At 47.0% G+C, this 25,996-nt stretch overlaps 2 protein-coding genes across 2 annotated transcripts; both read left to right on the top strand.

Annotated features, from left to right (window-relative positions):
* LOC126539051 (uncharacterized) lies at nucleotides 1-13,698 on the top strand. Its single transcript, XM_055075307.2, has 6 exons — nucleotides 1-174; nucleotides 2,993-4,244; nucleotides 6,501-6,790; nucleotides 6,886-6,918; nucleotides 8,780-8,898; nucleotides 13,549-13,698. The coding sequence occupies exons 2-6, from the start codon at nucleotides 3,033-3,035 to the stop codon at nucleotides 13,578-13,580; spliced, it is 1,686 nt and encodes a 561-aa protein (XP_054931282.2). The 5' UTR covers nucleotides 1-174; nucleotides 2,993-3,032; the 3' UTR covers nucleotides 13,581-13,698.
* Nucleotides 13,699-16,047: 2,349 nt separating this feature from the next.
* Nucleotides 16,048-25,826, top strand: LOC140214258 (uncharacterized). Its single transcript, XM_072285615.1, has 3 exons — nucleotides 16,048-16,279; nucleotides 22,114-22,232; nucleotides 25,683-25,826. The coding sequence occupies exons 1-3, from the start codon at nucleotides 16,068-16,070 to the stop codon at nucleotides 25,712-25,714; spliced, it is 363 nt and encodes a 120-aa protein (XP_072141716.1). The 5' UTR covers nucleotides 16,048-16,067; the 3' UTR covers nucleotides 25,715-25,826.
* Nucleotides 25,827-25,996: the final 170 nt, after the last annotated feature.

Raw genomic sequence — 25,996 nt, 5'->3', positions numbered from 1 at the left:
ACTTTCTGCGCGTGTCCGAGCCACGCAGGGCGCGCCCGGCCCGTGCCGTATTCCGACGAACGCGACCGCCGTCGGCACCCAGGTCAGCGGGGCCCACGCAGGTCAGCAGGCACCCAGGCCCCCGCCGACTTCGACCACAACCTCCGGTAGGCATCCCCCGCCCGCTTGCCCGAGGTAAGCCGCCGGCCACCATCGGCTTGATAGGACGCGGCCAGCGACGGCTAAGGGGCCACTACCGCGTAGCCCTACTCGCTCACTTCGTCTGCAGACACGGGTCCAGGTTTCGTAGACGCGTTGCTGTGTGCTCTGCCAAAGCATGTGAAGCCACTCCTCTCTTATCCACATCGTTTTGAAGTTGGCGCAGCCGCTGTTCTTGCGTAATCAAGCGCTGCGCTTTGAAAGCTTTCCCCACGCATCTAAACAATCGAGCAGATTACATTCAGTTCACGGTTGAGATGGAGACTGACCAGAAGTTGCGTTTTTTTGGACGTATTGGTGAAACGAAGCCATGATGCGCTTTCTTTCAACGTTTTCAGAAAGAGTACCCACACCGGCCGCTACCTGAATTTGTCTGTGTACCCTAGCTCTCACAAGAGGTCAGTAGTTGCCTCCCTGTTGGGCCGTGCGAGCCCTACGCGCACGAAACCTGAAGACCTAAATTCCGACGTGCAGACGAACCGGAAGGATCTTTCGGCGACGGGGTTACCCCCCTGCGTTCATGAATGCTGTAGAGCACCGTTTGTTCAACTCTTTCCAAGCTGGCACAGCCCGTCCAAAGAAACGCGCTTCCATTCCTTACGTGGCCGGGATAAACGAGACCTTATCACGCGTGCTGCGTAAATATGACGCCGATGTGGATCACGTTCCTGTGCGCGAACTGGGGAATGCGCTCGTTAGCGGGAAGGACAATCTACAGAAGGAAGCCTTTCCTGGCGTTGTTTACAAGATCCCCTGTGCGGATTGCGATTGCGTCTACACAGGGGAGACGGGCAGCCTTAAACAGCAGCTGCGCCAACATCAAAACGATGTGGATGAGAGTGGCTTCAAACGCTTTGGCAGAGCACGCAGCAACGACTGCGCACAATACTGACTGGATGAAATCTAGTCTAATCAGCCAGGAAAGAAACTGCAAGTCACGTCTGTACCTAGAGTCTCTTGAGATACAATCTCAGAAAACACGCTTAATCGAAACGAAGGAACCCTCCTCCGTCTTACGCGTGGTGCTTGCGCCACATGCTAAAACCTTTTTAAACAGGCGCTTACTTTTTTCACCCCATTGCGAACAACACTTCCGTATGGAAGCCGAAACGTCTTGTCTGTTAAGTAAGCTTACTTGGTCGGTGTACATCTTTCTTCGTCAAAAATGCACTTACCAACTTTTCGGCGAAAAGAAAAATATTAACACGGCCCAGAAATTAAACTATTGTGAAGGCTGGTTGCGACGTCATAAACATCATATGCGTTGGATTAGAAAGCAAACTTTAAATGAAGCATGTTTGACCCTAATTTCCTCAGGAAATTGTCACCTTTCCTTTCTCTGCCGAAGAAAAAAGCTAATTCTTTCAGAAGATTAACTGTATTAGTGAAAAATATCGGTGTTATATGCTATGTATACTTTGTCGTATGTGTATATTTCGACGTGAGCGTTCAAGCTAACCTTAACAAGATAGCCCCCATACGCGCTTACGTCGAAGGCGGGAGTATTGAACAAGGGCTAGGCGCTCGTCCGTTCTCACCTTTCTGCAGCTGTTATCATAGACCGACGACAAGAGGTCACGTTACCTAGCGATGTGACTCTGCTCTCACCTAGTTTCTAAATGGAGACGAGTTCTTTCTTTTTTTAGGCTAACGCGGCAACCACATGAAACGTACTTCATGTGGTTGCAAAGGACATCTACCGCGCCTCGTCGGTGATCGCTTTGTGCCGCTGTAACACCACAGGCTAAAATCCTCTTGCTCGTACTCAGGAGCACTGAATCAATTTCGACAATTGTCTTGGTGCGGAGAGCGCCTGGCGTATATAGAGACTGCGCCGCTGTCGTACGAAAAGCGCGCGCGGCGTGTGGCTATCACTTCAAGCGCCAACCACATGCGCGCGTTTTTCACGCGCTTCCACTCTAACGAAAGCGAGGTAGCAGCATCGCTATCTGAGAATGGACTTCATATATCCCAGAAGGCTTTCGGAGCTCTAACGTGCGGCCATATAAATGCCCCCGTCTAGGTCTGAATAACATTGGTTTCCGCCCATGCACCTCTTACATGTAAGAGGTGCAGCAAACACATGTACGCGTGCGGTGACGCATGGAAAGAGTGTGCGTATGGTTAATCGCAATGCGATGAAGTTGAAGGGCGATTGAACGGGGTTGAAGGAGTGGTAATTCAATGTTTCGGCTTTTTCTTCTCTACTTCAATCGAGTTCGCATCAACCACCTGCTATTCTCAACTATAACGAGCACATATCTGTCATATTTGTCGCTTCAGGTCAATGCACCTACTCGACGCCTCCCGACGTCCGGTCTTGAAGTTAGCATTCATCATCAGCCTGGTTATGCCCACTGCAGGGCAAAGGCCTCTCCCATACTTCTCCAACTACCCTGGTCATGTGCTAATTGTGGCCATGTTGTTCCTGCAAACTTCTTAATCTCATCCGCCCACCTAACTTTCTGTCGCCCTCTGCTGCGCTTTCAGTTAGCATTACTGGCGCTTTAAGTTGTGTCGCTCTTGGCGCTTATGTGTCGTTCTAACATTTTTATTCTTGTTCTGTGCGGAGGTTTGTAGCCGCAATGAGGTACTGCACGTGACTGTAGCTTGATAGCGAGGCCCCGGCAAGCGCAGTTCAACCTTGTTAACAACGTGGGCATAACCGCCACACAAATTTATATGCTGCCTTGCTGCGATAGTGGCACAAATTCCGCACGACTGCTGCTTTAGATCTGCTTGGACCGGCGAAATTTTGAAGACTGTCCATGGCTCCTCTTGATTTATTTCCCAGGTGTGAGTAACTCGGCGAGCGTCTAAATCGATCTCCGAGGATGCCAGAAGAGGAAGACGACGACGAAAAAAAAGGAAAGGACAAGAAGGGAGGCAAGGACGATAAGAAAGACGACAAGAAGGACAAGAAAGGGGGCAAAGACGACAAAAAAGACAAAGACAAGGGAGGCAAGGACAAGGGAGGGAAAGAGAAGAGCCCCAAGACCCCCAAGAGTCCGGGCAAGGGATCTACGAAGGGATCTGCGAAGGGATCGGTGAAGGGCTCTCCCAAATCCGACAAGCGCGTCGAAGAGTCTTCGGACAGGAAGATCGAGAAGTCCGAGAAGTCTGAAAGGTCCGACAAATCCGAGAAGAGCGAGCGCGTCGAGAGACCAGACAAGCCGAAAGAAAAACCCAAGAGGCCGGCGCTGGGCGCGTACAAGGCGCCGCCCCCGTCGGAGACGATGCTTCGGGCGATGGCCGAGCCGGGACCGGTGTACGCCGAACGGTTCTACAACGACGAGTACGAAGACGAACAGGAGGGCCAAAACTACGTCGAGGTGCAGATGTACCAAAGGCGATCCGCCACCAACATCAGCGAGGGCGAAGGAGGAGGGCATGGCATGGGCGGCGGAGCCCGCGGCCAGACCTTCTACGTGGACGTTCCACCTCCGCGGCCGCCGAGGCCGCCCGCGTTCGACGAATACTACGTGGACGAGCAGCCGCCGCCGCCTCCCAGACGCGAGCGGTCCGAGCGGCTGGAGCGACCAAACATAACTCAACAGTCCGTCTTCTACGACGAAAGCTGCGGCGGCGGCGCCCTGCAACGCCATCGCCAGGACGGTTACTTCGACTACTCGGAGCCCGTCGGCCCGGTGGGGTCCGTGCCGCGGCTGGAACCGCCGCCGCAGTCCCGGCGTCCCATCGTGCTTCCGCCCACGACCGTGGTCGTCAACCTGAGCGAGTCCGGCGCGCCTCCCCCTCCGGCCGGACCGCCGGCGCGACCCGGGGGTTACGAGAGGCAGCTGGCCACGGGGGCCTCCATGAGGTCCCACGAGGAGTTTCGCCACCAGCAGTCCGACATGCAAGTCCGCAGCGCGCCCATGACGACGCAGCTGACGCAGCAGCTGCGCGACATCGCCCTGCAGCACCAGAGGCCCATGGACGACAACGTGATCTCGTCCACCGAGCGCGTCATCTACGAGGTCATCCGCAAGATGGAGTCCACGTCTTCGGAGACCAGCGAGGACCGCCCACCGGGAACGATATTGCGGGTGAGGCCGATGGGGGCTGCATTTAGAGGCGTTCGAATATTCCAACTGCGAATACGAATCTAACGGGATAGGAATCGAGTCAGGTGAGCGCTGTTCCAAATGATTGATTCGGCTGCAGGAGAACCGATAACAGAAATCAGATAACGGAAAGCAATTGTTGCTAAGTCAAAAGCTCCTGAAATGACCCTATGTACTTTTGTCAATGGCAATGCATGCATGCATTTAATAATGTAAATAAGTCTGGCAATTCTACAAGCGAACTTCCCGGAGGCTTAATATTTCATTGTTTGCATTTGGCTGTTTAAAAAGATACAATAGCCGATAATCGGAGGTAAATTTTCCCAAATATACGTATTCGATTCGATTCCTACATTTCACTTTTTGAACGCCCCTCGCCACAATATGCAATGCTTCTTGTTTTTCTTTCCGGGGGTCGACCTCATTTTGCGTCAAACTGCTGTCGACACAGAGGCAGCGCCTGCTCTTCGTTATAGCCAATCTGCCCATGTTATACTCGGGTACGGCCTCTTCTACTGGTCGTTTCAGAGAAGTATGTGAGCAACATAAACGTTGCGAGGTCTGGAAATTATAAGCGGGACTCTAACGATAACATGGCTATGACACCTTGCTTATCACCGCGATAAAGCTTGAATGCTGTCTCGCTGTCTTGCGCGACCTTTGCCGGAGAGTTGAGAAATGAGAAACGAGAAATGAGTTGAGAAATGCAAATAAACAAGTGCTCAGATATGATCAGATATGATCAGATATGATCAGAAATGCAAATAAACAAGTGCTCAGATATGATCAGATATGATCAGATATGCAAATAAACAAGTGCTCAGATATGATCCAAATGGCACTTATGACCTCATGGCACCGCGATGCCACAAAACAGGGCTTCAACCTTCGGCAAAACAGGTGGCATGTTCGCGTCCTCTAGTCTTTTGACCTTTCGATTCAGCTTGGATACGCTAGTCACGGTGTTTCAAGCTCGTACGAGCTTAATAATGGCAAGCTTACGTCGCTCATACCTCTGACACACGGACACTCCAAAGGCCTTCGGAGTTAGGGGACATCTACTGGAGTAGCGTTCACGCGAGACGAGTCATGACAAAGGGGTATTTACTTTTCGGTGAATTTCCCTTGGGGAAGCGGAGGTAATCCAAACTCCTTTAGGGCCTAAAGGGGTAATTACGCCTCCCTTCTCACCTCACCTCCCGCTACTCCCTCTGTGCTCAGCCCTTCTGAAACACAAAACTTAACGAAACACAATGCGCCTTGTTAATAATTTTAGTGCTTGCTAAAATGATAATATAGCTAGAAGTGACGCAGTTTGACCAGATTTTTCTTTAACGTTTAATCAGTTAAAAGAACATTAGTGCCATGCGTTTTGCTTCGTTGCTCACCGAAAACATAGAGACCGCGCCATACCATGTGTCAGCGGCGAAACTCCTTTCGATAAGGGGTCCTTCACTGTAAAAGAAAGATCGTTACCTCGAAGGCCTTTAGTTCGTACGTGTCAGCGGTATAAGTGAAGATTCTGGCCCCAAGTGCCGATCTTCTGGCGATCTCGCTTAGCTCTTGAAATGGGCATGGTTTACGACGTGAGTTATAGTCGTGGACCATGGGAAACCGTTATAAGCAGGACCAGTCCTCGTTCGCCTGAGCGAACGCCTTGTCACACTGTTGAGGTTTACCTGAAGGCAAGTATACGGCAAGAATATAGCTTGTTTGATAAAGTGAACGGCTGAGCACACGAAACCCTATCATTTGCCGTGAAGCAAAAACCAGTGCTGCAGTCTCAAGCCCTGGACTGAACTGCAGCACCACTCTGCCTGCGCTAATGACGCACGCAGCTACGGTCCAAGGAATTTCACCCTAAAGAGTCGAGTCGAGGCGGCTTTGCGCTGTTTGGTAAGTATGATGCTCAACGTCGTTGACGAGACGAGAGAGCACAAAAGTCCAGTATCAGTGTCACCCATTCCACCGAGACGCTTGAGGACGTACTCTGCCGTTATTAACTGGGACTGCCGAAGTGACTAGCTGCTAGTTTGACGCCGTACTTTGCTTGTCCGAGTAACATAAATGTTTCGAAGAACTTTCGTTTCGCGTCTTGTTCCGTCAACCGTTCGTGTTGTTTTACTAGCAACCATGCGTAGGTTGCAACTGGCTCGCGCGTTCAAGGACTAACGGACTCTTTCTTTTTTTTTTGCGTTCGCCGAAAACCGCGCGTCTTGCGGCCTCTCCTCGGAACAGAACCAGGCCGCCGGGGGTATGTCGCCGATGTCGCCGCAGCGCCCAGCCATGTCGCCGCCGCAGCGCGCAATCATGTCACCGCCGGGTATGATGTCCCCGGGTATGGTGCGTGGCCCGCCGATGCGCATGGGCATGATTCGCTCGCCCATATCGGCGGGAAGCCGCGGGTACCTGGTGCGGACGCCCTCGGGCCCACTGCGCGTGGCCACTCCCGGAATGCCCGTCCAGTACCCGCAGCGGTGGGGCCCCCCCTCTAGGGGCACGCCGCTAACACCGGGCGGCAGGTCCAGGTAAGTGCTGCTCCACCTCCTTCGCTTTTCTCTTACGTTCTTTCTTTCTTCCACGTGGTTTTCTCACGTGGTTTTCTTACGTTCTTACGTTCTAGGGCCACGCCGCTAACACCGGGCGGCAGGTCCAGGTAAGTGCTGCTGCTCCTGCTTCGCTTTTCTCTTACGTTCTTTCTTTCTTCCACGTGGTTTTCCCACGTGGAGTTTCCGGTAGCGCCGGCGCATTGTCATTTTTTTATCCCCTCCCTCGAGCGGGGCTCTAACCCTAACGCTTCGACCAGCTCGAACGAGGTGATCCTGGCCACTGCCACGACCATCCAGGTCATCGCCGCCATCATTTTCTTTATCGTATGTTGCCACTTTGCTGGTCGTTACCGCAATTTCAGTAGCTCGGACACTGTCTTTAGACCCCTTCCGTTCGTCGCATAGGCCTAGCGTGGTGCTCGACCCGTAGTGGCCTTGGCTCCAGCAACTGCGGCTGCTATGAGCACACAGTTAATGCTTCCTTTTTTTTTCGTTATATGTACTCGCTCCTTGTTTTTACGGCAATTTTCGGCTTCTTCGACGTTGTCTTTTTGTCACCGTTGTCTCATTGTCAACATTCTTTGTTGGCTAAACATAGGGTAACAAGTGTCCAGTTCGGTTAGGTGGTCCTGGCCCCCGTCACTGATTACTGCTTATTATTTCGACCTACCCATAACTGTTTCCTTTACGTAGTGACATTACTTTTGCATACCTTTTTCGTCCATGGACTTGGCCTTACCGTGGAACTTCTTTAAACGAACAAAGTACCCTCTCGTCGGCCAATATCGCTCCGATACTGGCTGCCTCCTTGCTTTTTATAACGCTTGTTAACTGCTACTGTTGTTTATTATTACCTACAATTTTGGTCTGTCGGACACTGACTCTGTTGCCGTGTCTGTCGACTATTACCTTAGCCATTTTGCCGCTAGGTGAGCAGGTCCCGGCTACCTCATCTCTTTCTTATCTCCTTTTTGAAGTTACACTTTGTGTTTTTATAATGGACAGGCCTATCGCAGGTTATCATTCGTGTTATCCGCAAGGAGACGCTTACGGCTAACCTTCCAGTGGGATATGGAAAGATAACCGTAGCGTCATGTGGGCTGGTTACCGAGACTCCATCCAGCCTTTTAGACATTTGTAGTTGTTTATTTGTGAGTTATTTGCGAATGTTTATTTACTTCCGGGCAGTCAGTTCTTTCAATTATCTTTAATGTTTTCATTAGTAGAGACTGTTAACGTCGGTACTTAATGTTTTTTTTGTCTTTTCCCATCGTATGTCACCGTAGCTGCAAGCTATGTGTTTAAAAAAAATATTTGATAATGATAACGGATAGAATGCTTCTTTTGCTGCATTTCGAACATGAATTTACGATCGGCTAACAATCGCGGAGCGCTTAGACCGATTTAAATTTTGTTTTATATCTTTACGAAATCATCCATTTTGCGTGCCCATGCCCGGAAATTTTCCCGCGCTGCCCATTTTATTTTTTTATTTTCTGATTGTTGCGACGCAGTCAATGCATCTGAAACAGATTCTTAGACATCTTTTTTTACGGCTGGATGAGCGAGTTATTCGTAGCATGGCACTCACGCATGAGGCCCACGCAAGAGGCCGTGTCTCTATCAGAAAGCTTCCCTTCTTGCATAGCATTCCCCGCCAGCGTCTCCTTAAGCGTCCTCCAAATGTTTTCTGTAGGCTCATCTCGAGGCACAATCCAAGGGTGACTCCTGCAGCGCCGCTAGCACCCAATTTGATCTTTTCTTAGAAAAATGTTTACCGCAATTAAGTGAAATATGTTTTACGCATGGATCACAGTTATAACCCCTGCGGATTGTATGCTATGTCCGCAAAGCTTAATATTAACCAGAATAAATTACAGCTGTCTACGCACCAGATAGGGACTGTACTCCAGAATTTATATGCATATCATCCATTGACAGTTACCGCTCTCTTCTCTCCCTCTGCAGGAGGCGCGACGATGGCATGACCCTGTTCCCTGAGCGTTCCCTCATCATGCTCCTCGTCTTCCTGTTTCTGTTCGTCCTCGTTGTCGTCATACTGGCTATCTCGGGCATGAGCTTTCCAGGTAAGAGGGGTCCATAATTACCTATGCCACTTCATTCACTCACTCCAACCAACTCACTCGCTCGCTGACTGACAGGCTCACTCACTCACTCACTCACTCACTCACTCACTCACTCACTCACTCACTCACTCACTCACTCACTCACTCACTCACTCACTCACTCACTCACTCACTCACTCACTCACTCACTCACTCACTCACTCACTCACTCACTCACTCACTCACTCACTCACTCACTCACTCACTCACTCACTCACTCACACAATCAACTTACTCGCTCGCTCACTGACTGGCTTACTAACTTACACTCTCTCACATTCACGCAATCACTCGCACACACTCACAATCCCAAAAGCACACTGACTCACTCCAGCCATCCCTAACTCGCTCGCTTGGTCACTGATTGACTGACCTATTCACTCACACTCTCACTCACTGATTCACTCACTCACGCTCACTCGGCTCGCACGCTCGCATTCACTGACGCTTTGACTTGTTCGCACTGAATGACAAAAGCTGCTCACGAAAAAGGGCTCACGCCGCGACAAGAATTCACCAGGGCCATGTTGCTTGGCTAGAAGTGTTGTGTAAAGCTGGTATCTTAGTAGTTTGAAATAATCCAGCAAGGACCACATGACTTGATCCCGGTACATGAGCTGGCTGCCGTCGTTCAGTAGCACCATTTGGTAAAGACGCCCTGTAGATCTGGCTTCTCCATGTAGTCACTCTTAACGTGGTGAAGACCTACTTCAGCGACTGAGTGGTGAGCAGGAAATCTGAATTCGTGATGGCGATAAATAAATAAATAAATAAATAAATAAATAAATAAATAAATAAATAAATAAATAAATAAATAAATAAATTTAAGTACGAAAATCAACAAATTATTTGTATCACTCCTGATATCGATCAGACGAAACTCGATCCAGGAATATTATTCCATTCTAATTTCTTTAACATTTAAGGAAGGAGAATTTAGGTGCAGTGCCGGCACAATACGGCAATAGCGGCATTTCACTGTGGCGTCTCTGTACGGTTCATTCCAAGCGAAACGTCCCAAGACCCCAAAAGTGATCGCCGTCGATTCTCTTGGAAGAAAAAGGGGCGAGTTGGTGATTGTGCGAATGAGGTTTCACCCCAAGTATTTTTCTCGAAAAAAAAATTCTTGGTGACGTAAGCGCTCCTTGATGTTTCCGCGAAGAAGCAAAAGTTGGCCGGAGGGAAATATTTAAAATGAAGTGTCAAACTAGGTACAACGGAAAATATTATATTGGTGTGGTTCTATTATGTGACGGCATAGGTGAACACATTTATGAATTTTCCGCGCTTAGTTGACTCTGTAAAAAAGCAAAAACATGTGCGTTTTCCGACATTTCTTGCATAGAAATTGTTAGCGACTCAGCCACTATTTTTCTAGTTTTTTTCCGTTGCTATTGTGCTATAAATGTTCCCTTATGAAATTGGGTACTTTTCCTGTAAGTTACCTCCAAATAATTGAACGGTACTTTTTGGCTATGTTGAGACCTAAATTAAGCCTTAAGGCCCTCCTGATAAATATGCGTGAGCTAGCCCATTATATGCACAAACCTTTGAAGCTGCGATCTAGCAGTTTTAATTCGAGTAAATTTTGTGTAAGGTGAGAAAAATGTTTTTGAAGTCGATAACCAATCTCACCCGTATGCACTCTCGAACTGTGCCTTCACTGCAAAACATGTCTGGGCGACAATTGAGTTCGTGCCGTGCCTATGAATTTTCAATACATAACATATTGGCTCGTGCTTGTTAATGCGCAGTAAATTGTAATAACGTATCCGTTTACACTGTTTGAGTGCCGATGACTCCATAACTAAGTTTCGTGTGCTGAAAGTGCAACATGACGGTTTCGAGGTCGTCGTCAGGACGGCCGAATTATCCGAGACGAGATATAGCGCACGGCGCTGATTCATTATTCTGTATTATTCTGTATTACTCGTCGGCAGATTGCGAGTTATGCAAGAACCTGAATACTTGACACTCCCCGCCAACCGTGGCATAGGAAACAAATGTTAATAAATTTTGAGTTTGCAGACTATAGTCTGCTGTCAGTATTCGTGGGCTTCATCAAACGTCGTTTTGGTTCTTATGTGAAGCAGCAGATAAGAAATAACCGTGTGGTTATACTGCTTCTACATAGGACAGAATGAGGCTAAGTTAGTCACTATCTGACACTCCAGAAAGATCACATCCATGCTTGCCGTGTCCGCCTACATGACTGTCCCCCCCCCCCCCCTCGCTCCCCCCCGCCCCCTATCGAAAGTGGTGAACTGACGAACATACACCGTTGACGATGCATCTATACTGATGTCGACTGAGAATGCACGAGTTCGCTTGGTATAACAGTGCATATGCGTTCTAATAAAATGGCCAGCGGCACATAAGTGTTCTGCAGTGAAGACAGTTCGGGAGTGCCTACCGGTGAGATTGATTGTGGACTTAAATAATATTTTTCTCGCACGAAACAAGATTTACTCGAATAAAACTTCCTAGCTCACAAGATTGGTGTGCATCATGAGCAGCCTCACGTATTTTTACCTGGAGGGCATTAATGCTTATTTTGGGCCTGAGCATCGTCACAAAGTGACCTTGTGCTAAATTTGCAAGTAAACGTAAGTAAACTTACTTGATTCTATAGTTGAAAGTTATATTTAGATTAAAGTACAGTAACTGGTAAAAAGTGTGTCAAATGTAAAAGGTATGTGTTAATTTCATGTTCTAAAATAAATAAATAAATAAATAAATAAATAAATAAATAAATAAATAAATAAATCATATATTAAAACTGCTGTGGCTGAAAGCTTGACGACGTTTATGCAAATATTTCTGAAAACGCACCTTTTTTTCTTGCTGTTTAATTGAGCCAAATAAACGAGGAAAAGCAATGTGCTCACTTATGCCGTAACATGAAAGGACACCCGCTAGTAGAATATCCTAAAGTAAAATTTGTCACTGTATCTTCTTTCACACTTGACTAAAACTTCTTTTTTCTCCAACCATATTTTGGTTCTTCGCGGAAACTTCAAAAAGCGCTTGCTTTCACCGAAAATATTTTACGAGAAAAATAGTTTGGCGGGACCTCATCTACACGATCACCAACAAGCCCATTTTTTTTACAAAAGAGTCAGCGATGGTCACTTTTGAGCCTGTGACGTCTCGCATGGAACGACCAATATTTGATTTGTAACCATATCAGAGAGCAAATGGGTATAGACAATATTGTAATTGACATCAAGAGAAAATAAATGGAGCTGGCCAGGTCATGTAATGCGGAGGTTAGAAAACCGTTGGACCATTAGGGTTACAGAACGGGTACCAAGAGAAGAGAAACAGTCGAGGACGATGGAGTGATGAAATTAGGAAATTCGCGAGCGCTAGTTGAAATCGGTTGGCGCAGGACAGGGGTAATTGGACATCGCAGGGAGATAGATGCCTTCGTCCTGCAGTGGACATAAAATAGGCTGATGATGATGATGATGATGAACAACGTACAAACGCATTGCAACGCCGAGCGACGCTAGTGAACATCTTTTTTTTCTCAAACTCCAGCGATTTCCACCCCTATATCTTTCTTGGCATTCCCTTCCCCTTCATCTTTGCCCAACCGGACTAGCTCTGGTTAACCTCCCTGCCTTTATATGCATCATTTCTCTCTCTCTCTCTTGTAGTAACTTTATAAGCTTTGGGAATTAAGATTCTTAAGCCGCTGCCAGCAAGTCGTTCATATCTAAAATACTAATTTTGGCACATCTTACGCAACGCAGCAAAGTTATCACATACAGCATATATCACTGGAACACTAGTCACTAGCCACTAGTCACTAGCCACTGGATCACTAGCCACTTCCATTGGCTGTATTCTGTTCATCTGCGCTAAAACTATGCCAACTGACTCATATTTTAAAACTTGGGCCAATAAAGCGGTATATTGCTTCGTCTGTTGGTGCCGCGCTTCTTGGCAATTTCCTAGCACGCTCTTAGGATTGTCTCACTGAACAGAGCAGCCGGAAGACGTCCTATCTGCAGTTCGCATTCTATCACTGCTTACACAGCTCCTCAACAATTAAAAAAATATCAGTTTTTGCCCATTCACTTCAAATCACAGCCACGTAAGCACGACGGGCGTTCTGAATCAGGCCAAAAAGTTAGTTGCATTAAAAAAGACACTAAGATCTACCTGACCTCCCACATGATGTATCCACCGAACCTTTCTTCTTTGCATGCAGTACATACATATTACCAGTATTTTTATAACATACTTTCTTGGTCGCGTATAAAGAAGTGCCTGGTTATCACCGATACACTACGCATCCTAGACGGCCAAAGTTTAAAAGATAGAATATCAATATTACTGTTAGTCGCACACCTAACGCAAGGCACGAAAATTATCACATACGGGCGAAACTGCATTGCTTATCCCCGAAAAAAAAAGAAACGAAACACACTTAGTAACGTTAAATTAAATCTGATGGTTAACGCCATCGTAAACATCACACAGAAAAATCGAAGGCACAACCTGCGCGCCTTGGGGAATCTTTTTGGGTTTGCTCCGAGAGTCGGTACCGTGCCGGGTTGTGAGCGCTGTAAAAGAGCCTTTGGCGTTTCTTTCTTTCAACAGGCTTTTCAAAGAGCAAGGACCGTTACGCGTAAGCGGCGCGCAACCGTGGAGCGGCGAATGAGGACTTCCATCGTGCACACTGCATGCTGCCTCGGCGAGCAGGGGGTTTCCCAACCATCAGGAGGCGAATAAAGAAAAGGAAGAACCGAGCCTGGGTGGTCATTTTTACAGCGCCGTTACGGGGAGTTCCCCAGCGGTTCTTGTGCAGCGGTGGGTTTCACATCAAACGCCGAAGAACAGCCAAAAAGGCTGCGCAAGCAAAGTTTCTCTCTATAACACCTAGAAGGAAATCTGGCGCCACCGTCTATGGGAGTTTCCTAAGGGGCGCTGTGCCGTCATGGGAATGACGGTATGTGTCTGCGAGGCTTGTGTTGGCTGGTGTTGAAAGAGGCTTCGTCTAGAACGTGGATGTGGCTACACAAATAACGCGTTCTTACACCTACAATGCATGACAAGCGACGAAAAGCAAAAACAGACGACAAATGTTCGAAAGTGAGCGCGAATCTTGTCGTTTGTCCTCCAATTTTTGCGGTCCGCTGATACATTTTACGTATCATATAATTGTACATGCAATAGCAAGTTCTCATAAACACATGTTTTTGTGTAATAATGAAGCTAAAACAGCTTTTCACGAGCTGTTTTAGTAGAAAACGAATCATCGTTACAGACGGAACGGTGCTTGCCTGGCTCTCCGAGTACAATGCCAATCCGAAGTCTCAATATACCGGAATTCCCATGCATACCACAGCACGGCAGCGCCAGATTTCCCTCTAGGTAATATGTGCCCAAGAGCCCTGAAGAGGTCGTCTGACAAGGGTGTCGGTGAGAACGGGCAACCAGACGCCAGATTCAGGAGCTATCACTCTAACAGCCAGCAACACAGCCGTAACAGGGCCATAAGAACGCGCAGCCAGACGCAGGCGCCGGCGGAGCCGGCGCAACATGCAGGCACATACGGAATCGGATATAACGGAGACTTCCGGCGTTGTATTCCGCAAGGCTTCACTTAGTACACTGCCTATTTAGGCCGCCGCTGTTTGGCCGGAGATGGACCAGCGAGTAGGAAACTGGCTGTGGGCGCCCACCTCCGTACTGAGTCGTGCTCCCTAAAGGGCCGCAGAAAATGACACCTGTTCATCTTCACAATCGCACCCCTCTCGCTTTCTTCGATCGTACAGCTCCAGCCAATCAGCGACGGCCGAAATGGGCACATAAGGTGGACTCGGTAAATTTACGTGTCCCCTGCATTCAACAGTTCAAGAATCGACATACTGAGACAGTGGGAACTTCATAATTGAAAATTCTGCGTTGGCCTCACCTTTGATAACCTGGCGGCTACATACTGGATATTGAACTCGCCCTCTAGGTGGCGATTACGAGCACTATAAAATTTCGCAGCGGGAGGCACCACCAAGCTCCTCATTATCATTTTTACAGCGATGTTATTAAGGGGTACTTCCCCGACTATCGTGTCCGCGTGTACAAAAAAAAGTATAATCATCAGCATTGACTCCAGCGTCGTCGTCATCTTCCACAGTTGACTCGTTGGCGCCCCTCAGCGCTAGCGCGCGAACTCGCTCGTGCCACTGCTCCCGCGTTCGTCGTCATTAATTAACTAACTAATTAAGAAAAACAATGATATAACCGATAACTGAGAAAGACTTTATTGAACCGTTGGGATTTACCCGCACGTTGCAGCTTCGCTGGTTAACCATCTGTACGGAGTGTTTGGGCTGACAAATTTTTATCTTGCGTCGCATCACTGTCATTTAACACTCGGCTGCAACAGTCATTTCCCTAATACTCCTACGATACCTCGAGATTACCACCAACGTCGAAAGCTGTTGCTAGTCTTGCGTTAGCCGAGGAGACCACAGCCTTACCAACCAAAGTTCTCTTTTTTTTGGCTGTGGGCTCATTATCAAAAGGATTGCCTTGAGATACGCTAAGCTGGGAAGGACAAACGTGGAATAAACTCCAAGGTACCGACACCTGCTTCGTTATAGTCTCAGAAGCGTGGGAATATCAAATTAGGTTTTGAAAAGAAGGGCGACATTCATTGTTCTTATGAAGGTCTGCTGCTAATTACGTTTCTCATTGTAAATAACTTTCCCAAATTGACATTTCTTTCTTCAAGTTATTTTTTTTCTTTCGTTGATAATCACCCGTACGAATCCGTAGAAAAACCTCTATGACATTTGTGGCCAGTAAAATGCTAGAAAGATGAAACAGGCTCTGTAAGCCTGATTGCAGGCCACGAATGTACGGAGTCGCTTAATGAGCCTTATCCTTATGGGCCACCGTGAAGCGACGAGACTTCTCCGGCTTTTCGTCCGACGAGCTGAACGTGGACGGAAGCATCTTGTGTGTACACTTCAGTCATGCAAGATGCCATATACTGCACTGTACACGACGCAGCGCCTACTTGCGGTCTCTCCTCCTCGGAACAGAACCAGGCCGTCGGGGGTATGTCGCCGATGTCGCCGGAGCACCAAGCCATGTCGCCGCAACGCGCAGCTATGTCACCGCCGGGTATGAAGCCCCCGGATATGATGCGCGGCCCGCCGATGGGCATGATTCGCTCGCCCATATTGGCGGGAAGCCGCGGGTACCCGGTGCGCGCGCCCTCGGGCCAACTGCGCGTGGCCGCTCCCAGAATGCCCGTCCAGTACCCGCAGCGGTGGCCCCCCTCCTCTAGGGCCACGCCGCTAACACCGGCCAGCAGGTCCAGGTAAGTGCTGCTCTTCCTTCTTCGCTTTTCTCGTACTTTCTTTCTTTCTTCCACGTGGTTTTCCCTCTCTTAAAGTTTCCGATAGCGCAGGCGCATTGGCATTTTTTTATCCTCTCCTTCGATCGGGGCTCTAACCCTAACGCTTTGACCAGCTCGAACGAGGTGATCCTGGCCCCTGCCACGACCATCCAGGTCATCGCCGCCATCATTTTCTTTTTCGTATGTTGCCACTCTGCTGGTCGTTACCGCAATTTCGGCAGCTCGGACACTGTCTTTAGACCCCTTCCGTTCGTCGCATAGGCCTAGCGTGGTGCTCGACCCGTAGTGGCCTTGGCTCCTGCCACTGCGGCTGTTGTTGTTGTTGTTTTTGTGGCCTGTGATGCGTGTGGCTCCTACCCACGATGGAGATTGGCCAAGAAATGGGTGGATGCGGCTGCTATGAGCACACAGTTAATGCTGTCCTTTTCTTTTTTTTTTTCGTTATATGTACTCGCTCCTTGTTTTTACGGCAATTGTCGGCTTCTTCGACATTGTCTTTTTGTCACCGTTGTCTCATTGTCAACATTCTTTCTTGGCTAAACATAGGGTAACAGGTGACATGTTCGGTTAGGTGGTCCTGGCCCCCGTCATTGATTACTGCTTATTATTTCGACCTACCCATAACTGTTTCCTTTAAGTAGTCGCTATTCGCAATCTTAGCAGCGCGGACTATCTTTTGCATACTCTTTTCGTCCATGGACTTGGCCTTACCGTGGAACTTCTTTAAACGAACAAAGTACCCTCTCGTCGGCCAATATTGCTCTGATACTGGCTGCCTCCTTGCTCTTTATAACGCTTGTTAATTGCTACTGTTGTTTATTATTACCTACAATTTTGGTCTGTCGGACGCTGACTCTGTTGCCGTGTCTGTCGACTATTACCTTAGCCATTTTGCCGCTAGGTGAGCAGGTCCCAGCTACCTCATCTCTTTCCCATCTCCTTTTTGAAGTTACACTTTGTGTTTTTATAATGGACAGGCCTATCGCAGGTTATCTTTCGTGTTACCCGCAAAGAGACGCTTACGGCTAACCTTCCAGTGGGATATGGAAAGATAACCGTAGCGTCATGTGGGCTGGTTACCGAGACTTCGTCCATCCTTTTAGACATTTGTAGTTGTTTATTTGTGAGTTATTTGCGAATGTTTATTTACTTCCGGGCGGTCAGTTCTTTTAATTCTCCTTAATGTTTTCATTAGTAGAGACTGTTAACGTCGGTGCTTAATGTTTTTTTTTGTCTTTTCCCATCGTATGTCACCGTAGCTGCAAGCTGTGTGTTTAAAAAAAATATTTGATAATGATAACGGATAGAATGCTTCTTTTGCTGCATTTCGAACATGCATTTACGATCGGCTAACAATCGCGGAGCGCTTAGACTGATTTAAATTTTGTTTTCTATCTTTACGAAATCATCCATCTTGCGTGCCCATGCTTGGAAATTTTCCCGCACTGCCCCTTTTATTTTTTTATTTTCTGATTGTTGCGACGCAGTCAATGCATCTGAAACAGCTTCTTAGACATCTTTTTTTTACGGCTGGATGAGCGAGTTATTCGTAGCATGGCACTCCTTTAAGCTGAAACAGCACAGCGCTTGTGTAGTGGCTGGTCCCGAAATTATCCCCCTTCCGTTCAGACATACCACATAATTGTTTCTTTTTTATTTACTTCACTTTCTTGAACCTCTGCTATATTTCACGGTACTGTCTTTTTTGAATCATAGCAGTTTAGGCAACGCTTCTAGACCGTCGTCCATAGCTCATCACACTGCAGCGCTGGTCTTGGCCAAAGCCACAATGATTCCGTTGTGCAGCTCATTCACCAATAGGTCGTTCTCGTGACTTTTATCTTCTTCATAGTCGGCAGCGACGGTTGAAACTTCGCTTTCTCCTTTTTGCCTGACCCCATGGTGTTGCGTTTGTCCATGAATTGCACAGCGCGTTCTGTGACCAGCCGAATCTCATCTAACGTCCCACTTTTTGTGCCCTTGTTGCTTTCATGTCTCGACTTTAGCACCGGCAGCAGTAGTGATGTTTTTGAAGTTGCTTTTGTTTCTGTTGTCCGTAGACTAACCATGGGCGTTGTACAGTCAACAACAAAAGTTTACGGACTACGGGATCGCAGAAAGCGCTCCAATTTCCGAGCAACCTGTTAAAGTAGTAAAACCGAACATCACAATGTTGTTCACATATTTCTGGTAGAGGCTGCAAATGCGAGTACTAGGCTGTGTTGTGAGGCTGCGCAGATATTCAGATTTTTTCTCAGGTGTCGTGTTTTCATAAAATTTTGTGGTTGACTGTACTTGGCCGGAGGATGGCTGTCTATGTGCTCCTCCAGCCATCTGCCTTCCTTTTAAAGTCTCGTCTGACATTGTTTCTATCCGATTCCGGCATTTATCAGGCCGGTATCGCCACGGTTTTTTTGTGCTCTAATTATGTTGAGCACAGCTTGTCTCCTAGCTAGTCCAAACTCTACCACCCACTGTTCAGTACTCTTTCCTTTGGTAGCTGAGTTCTTGCGGCGCGACCTAGTATATATATATATATATATATATATATATATATATATATATATATATATATATATATATATATATATATATATATATATATATATATATATTTGTCTGTTAGGACCCTTAGGCTTCTTCTCATTCACACGTACCTGGTTTCATTTTTCGGCTGTTGTCTGTTCATCGTATGACAATCAGTTTATTTATAGAGAGCTTGCAGCGTAAGTAGTCCAAACTCAACCGCCCGTGGACTGCTTCTTTTTAAGAATCGCGTTTTTTTTTTGGTAGCACATCTGGTTTCTCGGAGGCGCGACCTAATATCTTTAGATTTATTATGATCCTTAGGTTTCTCCCTATTCTTACGGTACCCGGGGTTCCTTTTCTAGCTCCTTGCGTATCTGTTCATGGTGTACTCATAAACTACACATTTCACGGCACGGCGTTTGTTTTCTTGGTGTCATATACGTGTTCGTGTCTTTCTGTGGCGCCGTTTCGAAAAAATTATCTCGCGTCAATCCAGTTTCTGGCATGTATCTCGCCGTTTTCGGGGACCAATGGCGGACTTTGTGCAGTCTAAATATATGTGCCACTGGGTATCCGCAACTCAGTATGCGTCGGTGGGTTTGCGTCGGCGGGTATGTACCAGTGGGTATATGCCAGTGGCCGTGTGCCATCTTGTGCCGCTGAGCATGGGCGAGTGGGTATGTGTGAACCCATTTCAGTGAACCCATTTGACGCCAACTTGGGTTAGTGGGTATCGCAATACTTACGTACTGACATTTACGTTTGTATTACGTCAGCCCTCTCTCTCTCTCTCACACACACCCCCACCCACATCCACCCCCCCCCCCCCACACACACTACGTTAGAAGAGAACTGCGGTTGAGTCTACTTGTTTTTTTTTTGTAACGCTTACTTCGAAAAACTGACGGCAGCAAACCTGCACCGATAGTTATTAGGCAATGAACGTATTTATCTTCCCCTGTATTGAAGAGATTGAAATAAGATATCGTGCTTCTTGTGAAATATAGTCTAAATGATTTGTGATCAAACAGAAGTGATCGTAGTTTAGATGCCCTGTTTTTGAAAAGTCGCAGAAAAAAACCTTGTGCTTCCATTGTCGCCGAAAAGAAAGAGCTGAACAGTGTAATCCCTAATTATTGGCTCCGTTCGCACTGAAGGATGCGAATTTTCGCATTCGGTTCGTTCGCATTCGCCGGAGATATCGCACTGTATCTGTACTTCGTTTCATACATTGTGTGCAACGTGGCGGAGGCTAGCAAGACTTCTTGCAAAACACCAAGAAATAGTTGGATGTTATCAATGCGATTAGCATTCTTGGAGATTTCCGCCCACTTTGCGGTATAGCTCGAATTCATATCTCGCCTCCTTGCGCAGCCGCCTCTTCAATAACAGCGAAAAAAAAAAAATGTTTCGAAATTTTACGGTGATGAGCGAATTCTAATCCGCGTTAAGTGGCCTGGAGTTGAAAATGGGGCGAAGTCACTGTGCACGACACTTTATCACGTCACCGATCGCGTGACGGGAGTAGGAAGGGCGTCGAACTGCTAAAATTTGGTGAGTGCGCTGCCTTCGGGACCGATCCACCTTTTTCGACTGCATTGTATCCTTGATCGGCCCACGAAAAAGGCATAAACTGACATATCCGATACGAGAAAGTGCTGCTAACTCGCTAAGGGAGACATTGTCTTCAATATAAGTTCACTGTGGTATACGGCTAGTAATACGTTGCTTTAGATCAATTTGCTCTTCGTTGCTTTCGTTATCAGGTTTTCTTTCTTTTTTTTCATTTCCGGTTCGTCGCTGCCGCCTCACGCGCAAGCTCGCGCGAGCATGCGCGCTACGAAACTTGACCAGAAAAACGCGCGGAGTGATACGTTTTGATTACCGAACTTTTTTTATAGGTAGCTTCCATAGTGTTGCAAGTTAGGTATGGAACGAGGCATGGAACGTGAAGACAACGTATATCTCGTAGCCTTCGTCTTTTCCACAGACTACGGCATATTTCATGAGCAGATCTAACATTATTTAAAAAAAAAGTCGGTTTTGTGCCATAACAATTGTGCAGACGCGCGAAGCGTATTTGCGCCGTCTCCGCTGTCGCCGTCGTCGTCGTCGTGCTGTCCTGCTATTGACGACGCATGCATGACCTCGCGCGAAAGCCAGGGTAGCGTTGTGGCTTCCACTACTGGCATGTGCGCTGTGTGCGCACATGCACTGTAGTCTTAGAAGAGCATTTTCTTGGCTGAGTTGGTTCATGATTGAGAAGGAAAAGAGAAGTGCGAAAGAAACAAGGATGAGTCTTGTGTACTTGTCTCGTTCCTTGGTTCGTTCGTGCCGTTCTCCTTCTCGACATTATATATTCAGTCAAACAACCCAAGAATCAGCAGGGTTATACGCACACCGTCCCAACTAAAACAAAACTTGCGTAGACGCACCGTCCAATTTGATACGCTCGTTTTACTTGACGTCAAGGGGTTCGTGCATGCTTGAAACAACCATTTTCAGCGTACAGATTGCTCGTTGTGTCACTGGTTTCAGGTTGAAACCCTGAACGTCTAGGCGTGTTTTATAAAAAAAGAATTTCGAACCAAACTCCGAACCACGCATATCCAACCAAACTTCGACCCCCAAAGTTGCTCATACATTGCCTTTCATTCTTTAGAAAGTTATTCCTCGGAATTTTGAGAACGGCAGCCCACAATCAATGGAATGAAAAAAAAAAACACCAACAGCGCATACCTTTTATGTTAGCTATACTCAGACTGAAATATAAGTGCGAAACAATAGCAGGAGATCGACCTACGCAAGAGGCCGTTTGTCTATCAGAAAGCTTCCCTACGTGCATAGCATTCCCCGCCAGCGTCTCCCGGTAAACGTTACGGTTGCAGAAGCCGCAGTTGCTGGGAAGTATGAAAAGCAGTCAGGGGTCTTTGAACGCTATTGCGTTCCCCTCTTAAAGGCGAAGCTTAAGCGTCCTCCAAATTTGTCTTGTGGGCTCATCTCGAGGCACAATCCAAGGGTGACTCCTGCAGCGCCGCTAGCACCCAATTTGATTTTTTCTTAGACAAATGTTTACCGCAATAAAGTGAAATATGTTTTACGCATGGATCACAGTTATAACCCCTGCGGATTGTATGCTATGTCCGGAAAGCTTAATACTAACCAGAATAAATTACACCTGTCTACGCACCAGATAGGGACTGTACTCCAGAATTTATATGCATATCATCCATTAACAGTTACCGCTCTCTTCTCTCCCTCTGCAGGAGGGACGACGATGACATCACCCTGTTCCCTGAGCGTTCCCTCATCATGCTCCTCGTCTTCCTGTTTCTGTTGGTCCTCGTTGTCGTCATACTGGCCATCTCGGGCATGAGCTTTCCAGGTAAGAGGGGCCCATAATTACCTATGCCACTTCCTTCACTCGCTCCAACCAACTCACTCGCTCGGTGACTGACAGACTCACTCGCTCACTCACTCTGACTTACTAACAGGCTCTCGCTCGCTCGCTCACTCATTCGCATAATCAACTAATTCACTCACTCGCTTACGGAGAGACTCACTCACTCACTCACTCACTCACTCACTCACTCACTCACTCACTCACTCACTCACTCACTCACTCACTCACTCACTCACTCACTCACTCACTCACTCACTCACTCACTCACTCACTCACTCACTCACTCACTCACTCACTCACTCACTCACTCACTCACTCACTCACTCACTCACTCACTCACTCACTCACTCACTCACTCACTCACTCACTCACTCACTCACTCACTCACTCACTCACTCACTCACTCACTCACTCACTCACTCACTCACTCACTCACTCACTCACTCACTCACTCACTCACTCACTCACTCACTCACTCACACAGTCAACTGACTCGCTCGCTCACTGACTTACTAACTTACACTCTCTCACATTCACGCAATCACTCGCACACACTTACAATCCCAAAAACACACTGACTCACTCCAGCAATCCCTAAATCGCTCGCAAGGTCATTGATTGACTGACCTATTCACTCACACCCTCACTCACTGATTCACTCACTCACAGTCACTCGGCTCGCACGCTCGCATTCGCTGACGCTTTGACTTGTCCGAACTGAATGACAAAAGCTGCTCACAAAAAAGGGCTTACGCCGCGACAAGAATTCACCAGGGCCATGTTGCTTGGCTAGAAGTGTTGTATAAAGCTGGTATCTTAGTAGTTGGAAATAATCCAGCGAGGTCCACATGACTTGATCCCGGTACATGAGCTGGTTGCCGTCGTTCAGTAGCGCCATTTGGTAAAGATGCTCTGTAGATCTGGCTTCTCCATGTAGTGACGCTTGACGTGGTGAAGACATACTTCAGCGACTGAGTGGCTCAGCAGGAACTCTGAATGCGCGATGGCAATAAATAAATAAATAAATAAATAAATAAATAAATAAATAAATAAATAAATAAATAAGTAAATAAATAACATAATTAAATAAATAAATAAATTTAAGTACTAAAATCAACAAATTATTTGTCACTCCTGATATCGAAGAAACGAAACTCGACCCAGAAATAATATTCCACTCTAATTTCTTTAACATTTAAGGAAGGAGCATTTAGGTGCAGTGCCGGCAAAATCAGGCAATGGCGGCATTTCACTGTGGCGTCTCTGTACGGTTCATTCCAAGCGAAACGTCCCAAGACCCCAAAAGTGATCGCCGTCGATTCTCTTGGAAGAAAAAGGGGCCAGTTGGTGATTGTGCGAATGAGGTTTCCACCTAAAGAATCTTTCTCGAAAAAAAAATTCTTGGTGACGTAAGCGCTCCTTGAAGTTTCCGCGAAGAAGCAAAAGTTGGCCGGAGGTAAATATTTAAAATGAAGTGGCAAACTAAGTACAATGAAAAATATTCTGTTGGTGTAGTTCTATTATGTGACGGCATAGGTGAACACTTTTATGAATTTTCCGCGTTTAGTTGACTCTATAAAAAAGCAAAAAAATTTGCGCGTTCAGAAATGTCTTGCATATATATTGTTAGCGACTCAGCCACCTTCCTTTTAGTTTTTTCCGTTGGTATAAATTGTGCTATAAATGTTCCCTTATGAAATTGGGTACTTTTCCTGTAAGTTACCTCCAAATAGAAGAACGGTACTTTTTGACGATGTTGAGACCTAAATTAAGCCTTAAGGCCCTCCTGATAAATATACGTGAGCTAGCTCATTATATGCACAAACCTTTTATGCTGCGATCTAGCAGTTTCAATTCGAGTAAATTTTGTGTAAGGTGAGAAAAATGTTTTTGAAGTCGATAACCAATCTCACCCGTAAGCACGCGCGAACTGTGCCTTCACTGCAAAACACGTCTGGGCGACAATTGAGTTCGTGCCGTGCCTATGAATTTTTAATACATAACATATTGGCTCGTGCTTGTTAATGCGCAGTAAATTGTAATAACGTATCCGTTTACACTGTTTGAGTGCCGATGACTCCATAACTAAGTTTTGTGTGCTGAAAGTGCAACATGACGGCTTCGAGGTCGTCGTCAGGACGGCCGAATTATCCGAGCGAAACGAGATATAGCGCACGGGGCTGATTCATTATTCTTTAAACACTACTCGTCGGCAGATTACGAGTTATGCAAGAACCTGAATAGTCGACACTCCCCGCCGACCACTCCCCGCCGCTGTGGCTGAAACCTTAACGACGTTTCTGCAAATATTTCTGAAAACGCACCTTTTTTCTTGCTTTTTAATTGAGCCAAATAAACGAGGAAAAGCAATAAATGTGCTCATTTATAACGTAACATGAAACGACACACGCTAGTACAATATCCTAAAATAAAATTTGTCATTGTATCTTGTTTCACACTTGACTAAAATTTCTTTTTTCTCCAACCAAATTTTGGTTCTTCGCGGAAACTTCAAAAAGCGCTTGCTTTCACCGAAAATATTTTACGAGAGAAATACTTTGGCGGGACCTCATTTACACGATCACCAAGCCCAATTTTTTTACGAAAGAATCAGCGATGGTCACTTTTGAACCTGGAACGTCTCGCATCGAACGACCAGTATTTGATTTGTAACAATATCAGAGAGCAAACGGGTATAGACAATATTCTAATTGACATCAAGAGAAAAAAAATGGGGCTGAGCAGGTCATGTAATGCGCCGGTTGGATAACCGTTGGACGATTAGGGTTACAGAACGGGTACCAAGAGAAGGGAAACGCAATCGACGACGGTAGAAGGCTAGGTGGAGCGCTGAAATGAGGAAATTCTTGAGCGCTAGTTGGAATCGGTTGGCGCAAGACAGGGGTAATTGAAAATTGCAGGGAGAGGGCTTCGTCCTGCAGTGGACATAAAACAGGCTGATGATGATGATGAACAACATACAAACGCATTGCAACGCCGAGCGACGCTAGTTAACATCTTTTTTCTCAAACTCCAGCAATTTTCACCCCTATATCTTTCTTGGCATTCCCTTCCCCTTCACCTTTCCCCAACCGGACTAGCACTGGTTAACCTCCCTGCCTTTTTATGCATCATTTCTCTCTCTCTCTCTCGTAGTAACTTTATAAGCTTTGGGAATTAAGATTAGGACAGGGCGAGCGCTCGTCCTGCCTCTAGTCTCTGTCCGCGTCAGTTCGCGCTACAATCCAAGATCGTGCTACCGTGCCAACTCGCCCAACTTTCTATCCTTTTGTCATCTTAACCATCACACAGAAAAATCGAAGGCCCAACCTGCGCGCCTTGACGAATATTTTTGGGTTTGCTCCGAGAGTCGGTACCGTGCCTGGTTGTGAGCGCTGTAAACGAGCCTTTGGCGTTTCTTTCTTTCAACAGGCTTTTCAAAGAGCAGGAACAGTTCCGCGTAAGCGGCGCGGAGCCGTGGAGCGGCGAATGAGGACTTCCATCGTGCGCACTGCATGCTGCCTCGGCGAGCAGGGGGCTTCCCAACCATCAGGAGGCGATTAAAGAAAAGGAAGAACCGAGCCTGAGTGGTCATTTTTACAGCGCCGTTATGGTTAGTTCCCCAGCGGTTCTTGTGCAGCGGTGGGTTCGACATCAAATGCCGAAGAACAGCCAAAAAGGCTGCGCAAGCAAAGTTTCTCACTATAACACCTAGAAGGAAATCTGGCGCCACCGTCTATGGGAGT

Source organism: Dermacentor andersoni, chromosome 11 (assembly GCF_023375885.2).
Source record: "Dermacentor andersoni chromosome 11, qqDerAnde1_hic_scaffold, whole genome shotgun sequence".
Lineage (NCBI taxonomy): Eukaryota > Metazoa > Arthropoda > Arachnida > Ixodida > Ixodidae > Dermacentor > Dermacentor andersoni.
Note: the sequence above shows the minus strand (reverse complement) of the source record. Positions and strands in the feature narration are given on the sequence as shown.

Bases quoted from the DNA above. Each gene is read 5' to 3' on its own strand.
- LOC126539051 (XM_055075307.2), top strand. From the start codon at position 3,033: ATGCCAGAAGAGGAAGACGACGACGAAAAAAAAGGAAAGGACAAGAAG. The intron at 6,919-8,779 runs GTAAGTGCTGCT...CTCCCTCTGCAG, and splicing joins ACACCGGGCGGCAGGTCCAG to GAGGCGCGACGATGGCATGA. The intron at 8,899-13,548 runs GTAAGAGGGGTC...TTCTTTCAACAG, and splicing joins CTCGGGCATGAGCTTTCCAG to GCTTTTCAAAGAGCAAGGAC.
- LOC140214258 (XM_072285615.1), top strand. From the start codon at position 16,068: ATGTCACCGCCGGGTATGAAGCCCCCGGATATGATGCGCGGCCCGCCG. The intron at 16,280-22,113 runs GTAAGTGCTGCT...CTCCCTCTGCAG, and splicing joins ACACCGGCCAGCAGGTCCAG to GAGGGACGACGATGACATCA. The intron at 22,233-25,682 runs GTAAGAGGGGCC...TTCTTTCAACAG, and splicing joins CTCGGGCATGAGCTTTCCAG to GCTTTTCAAAGAGCAGGAAC.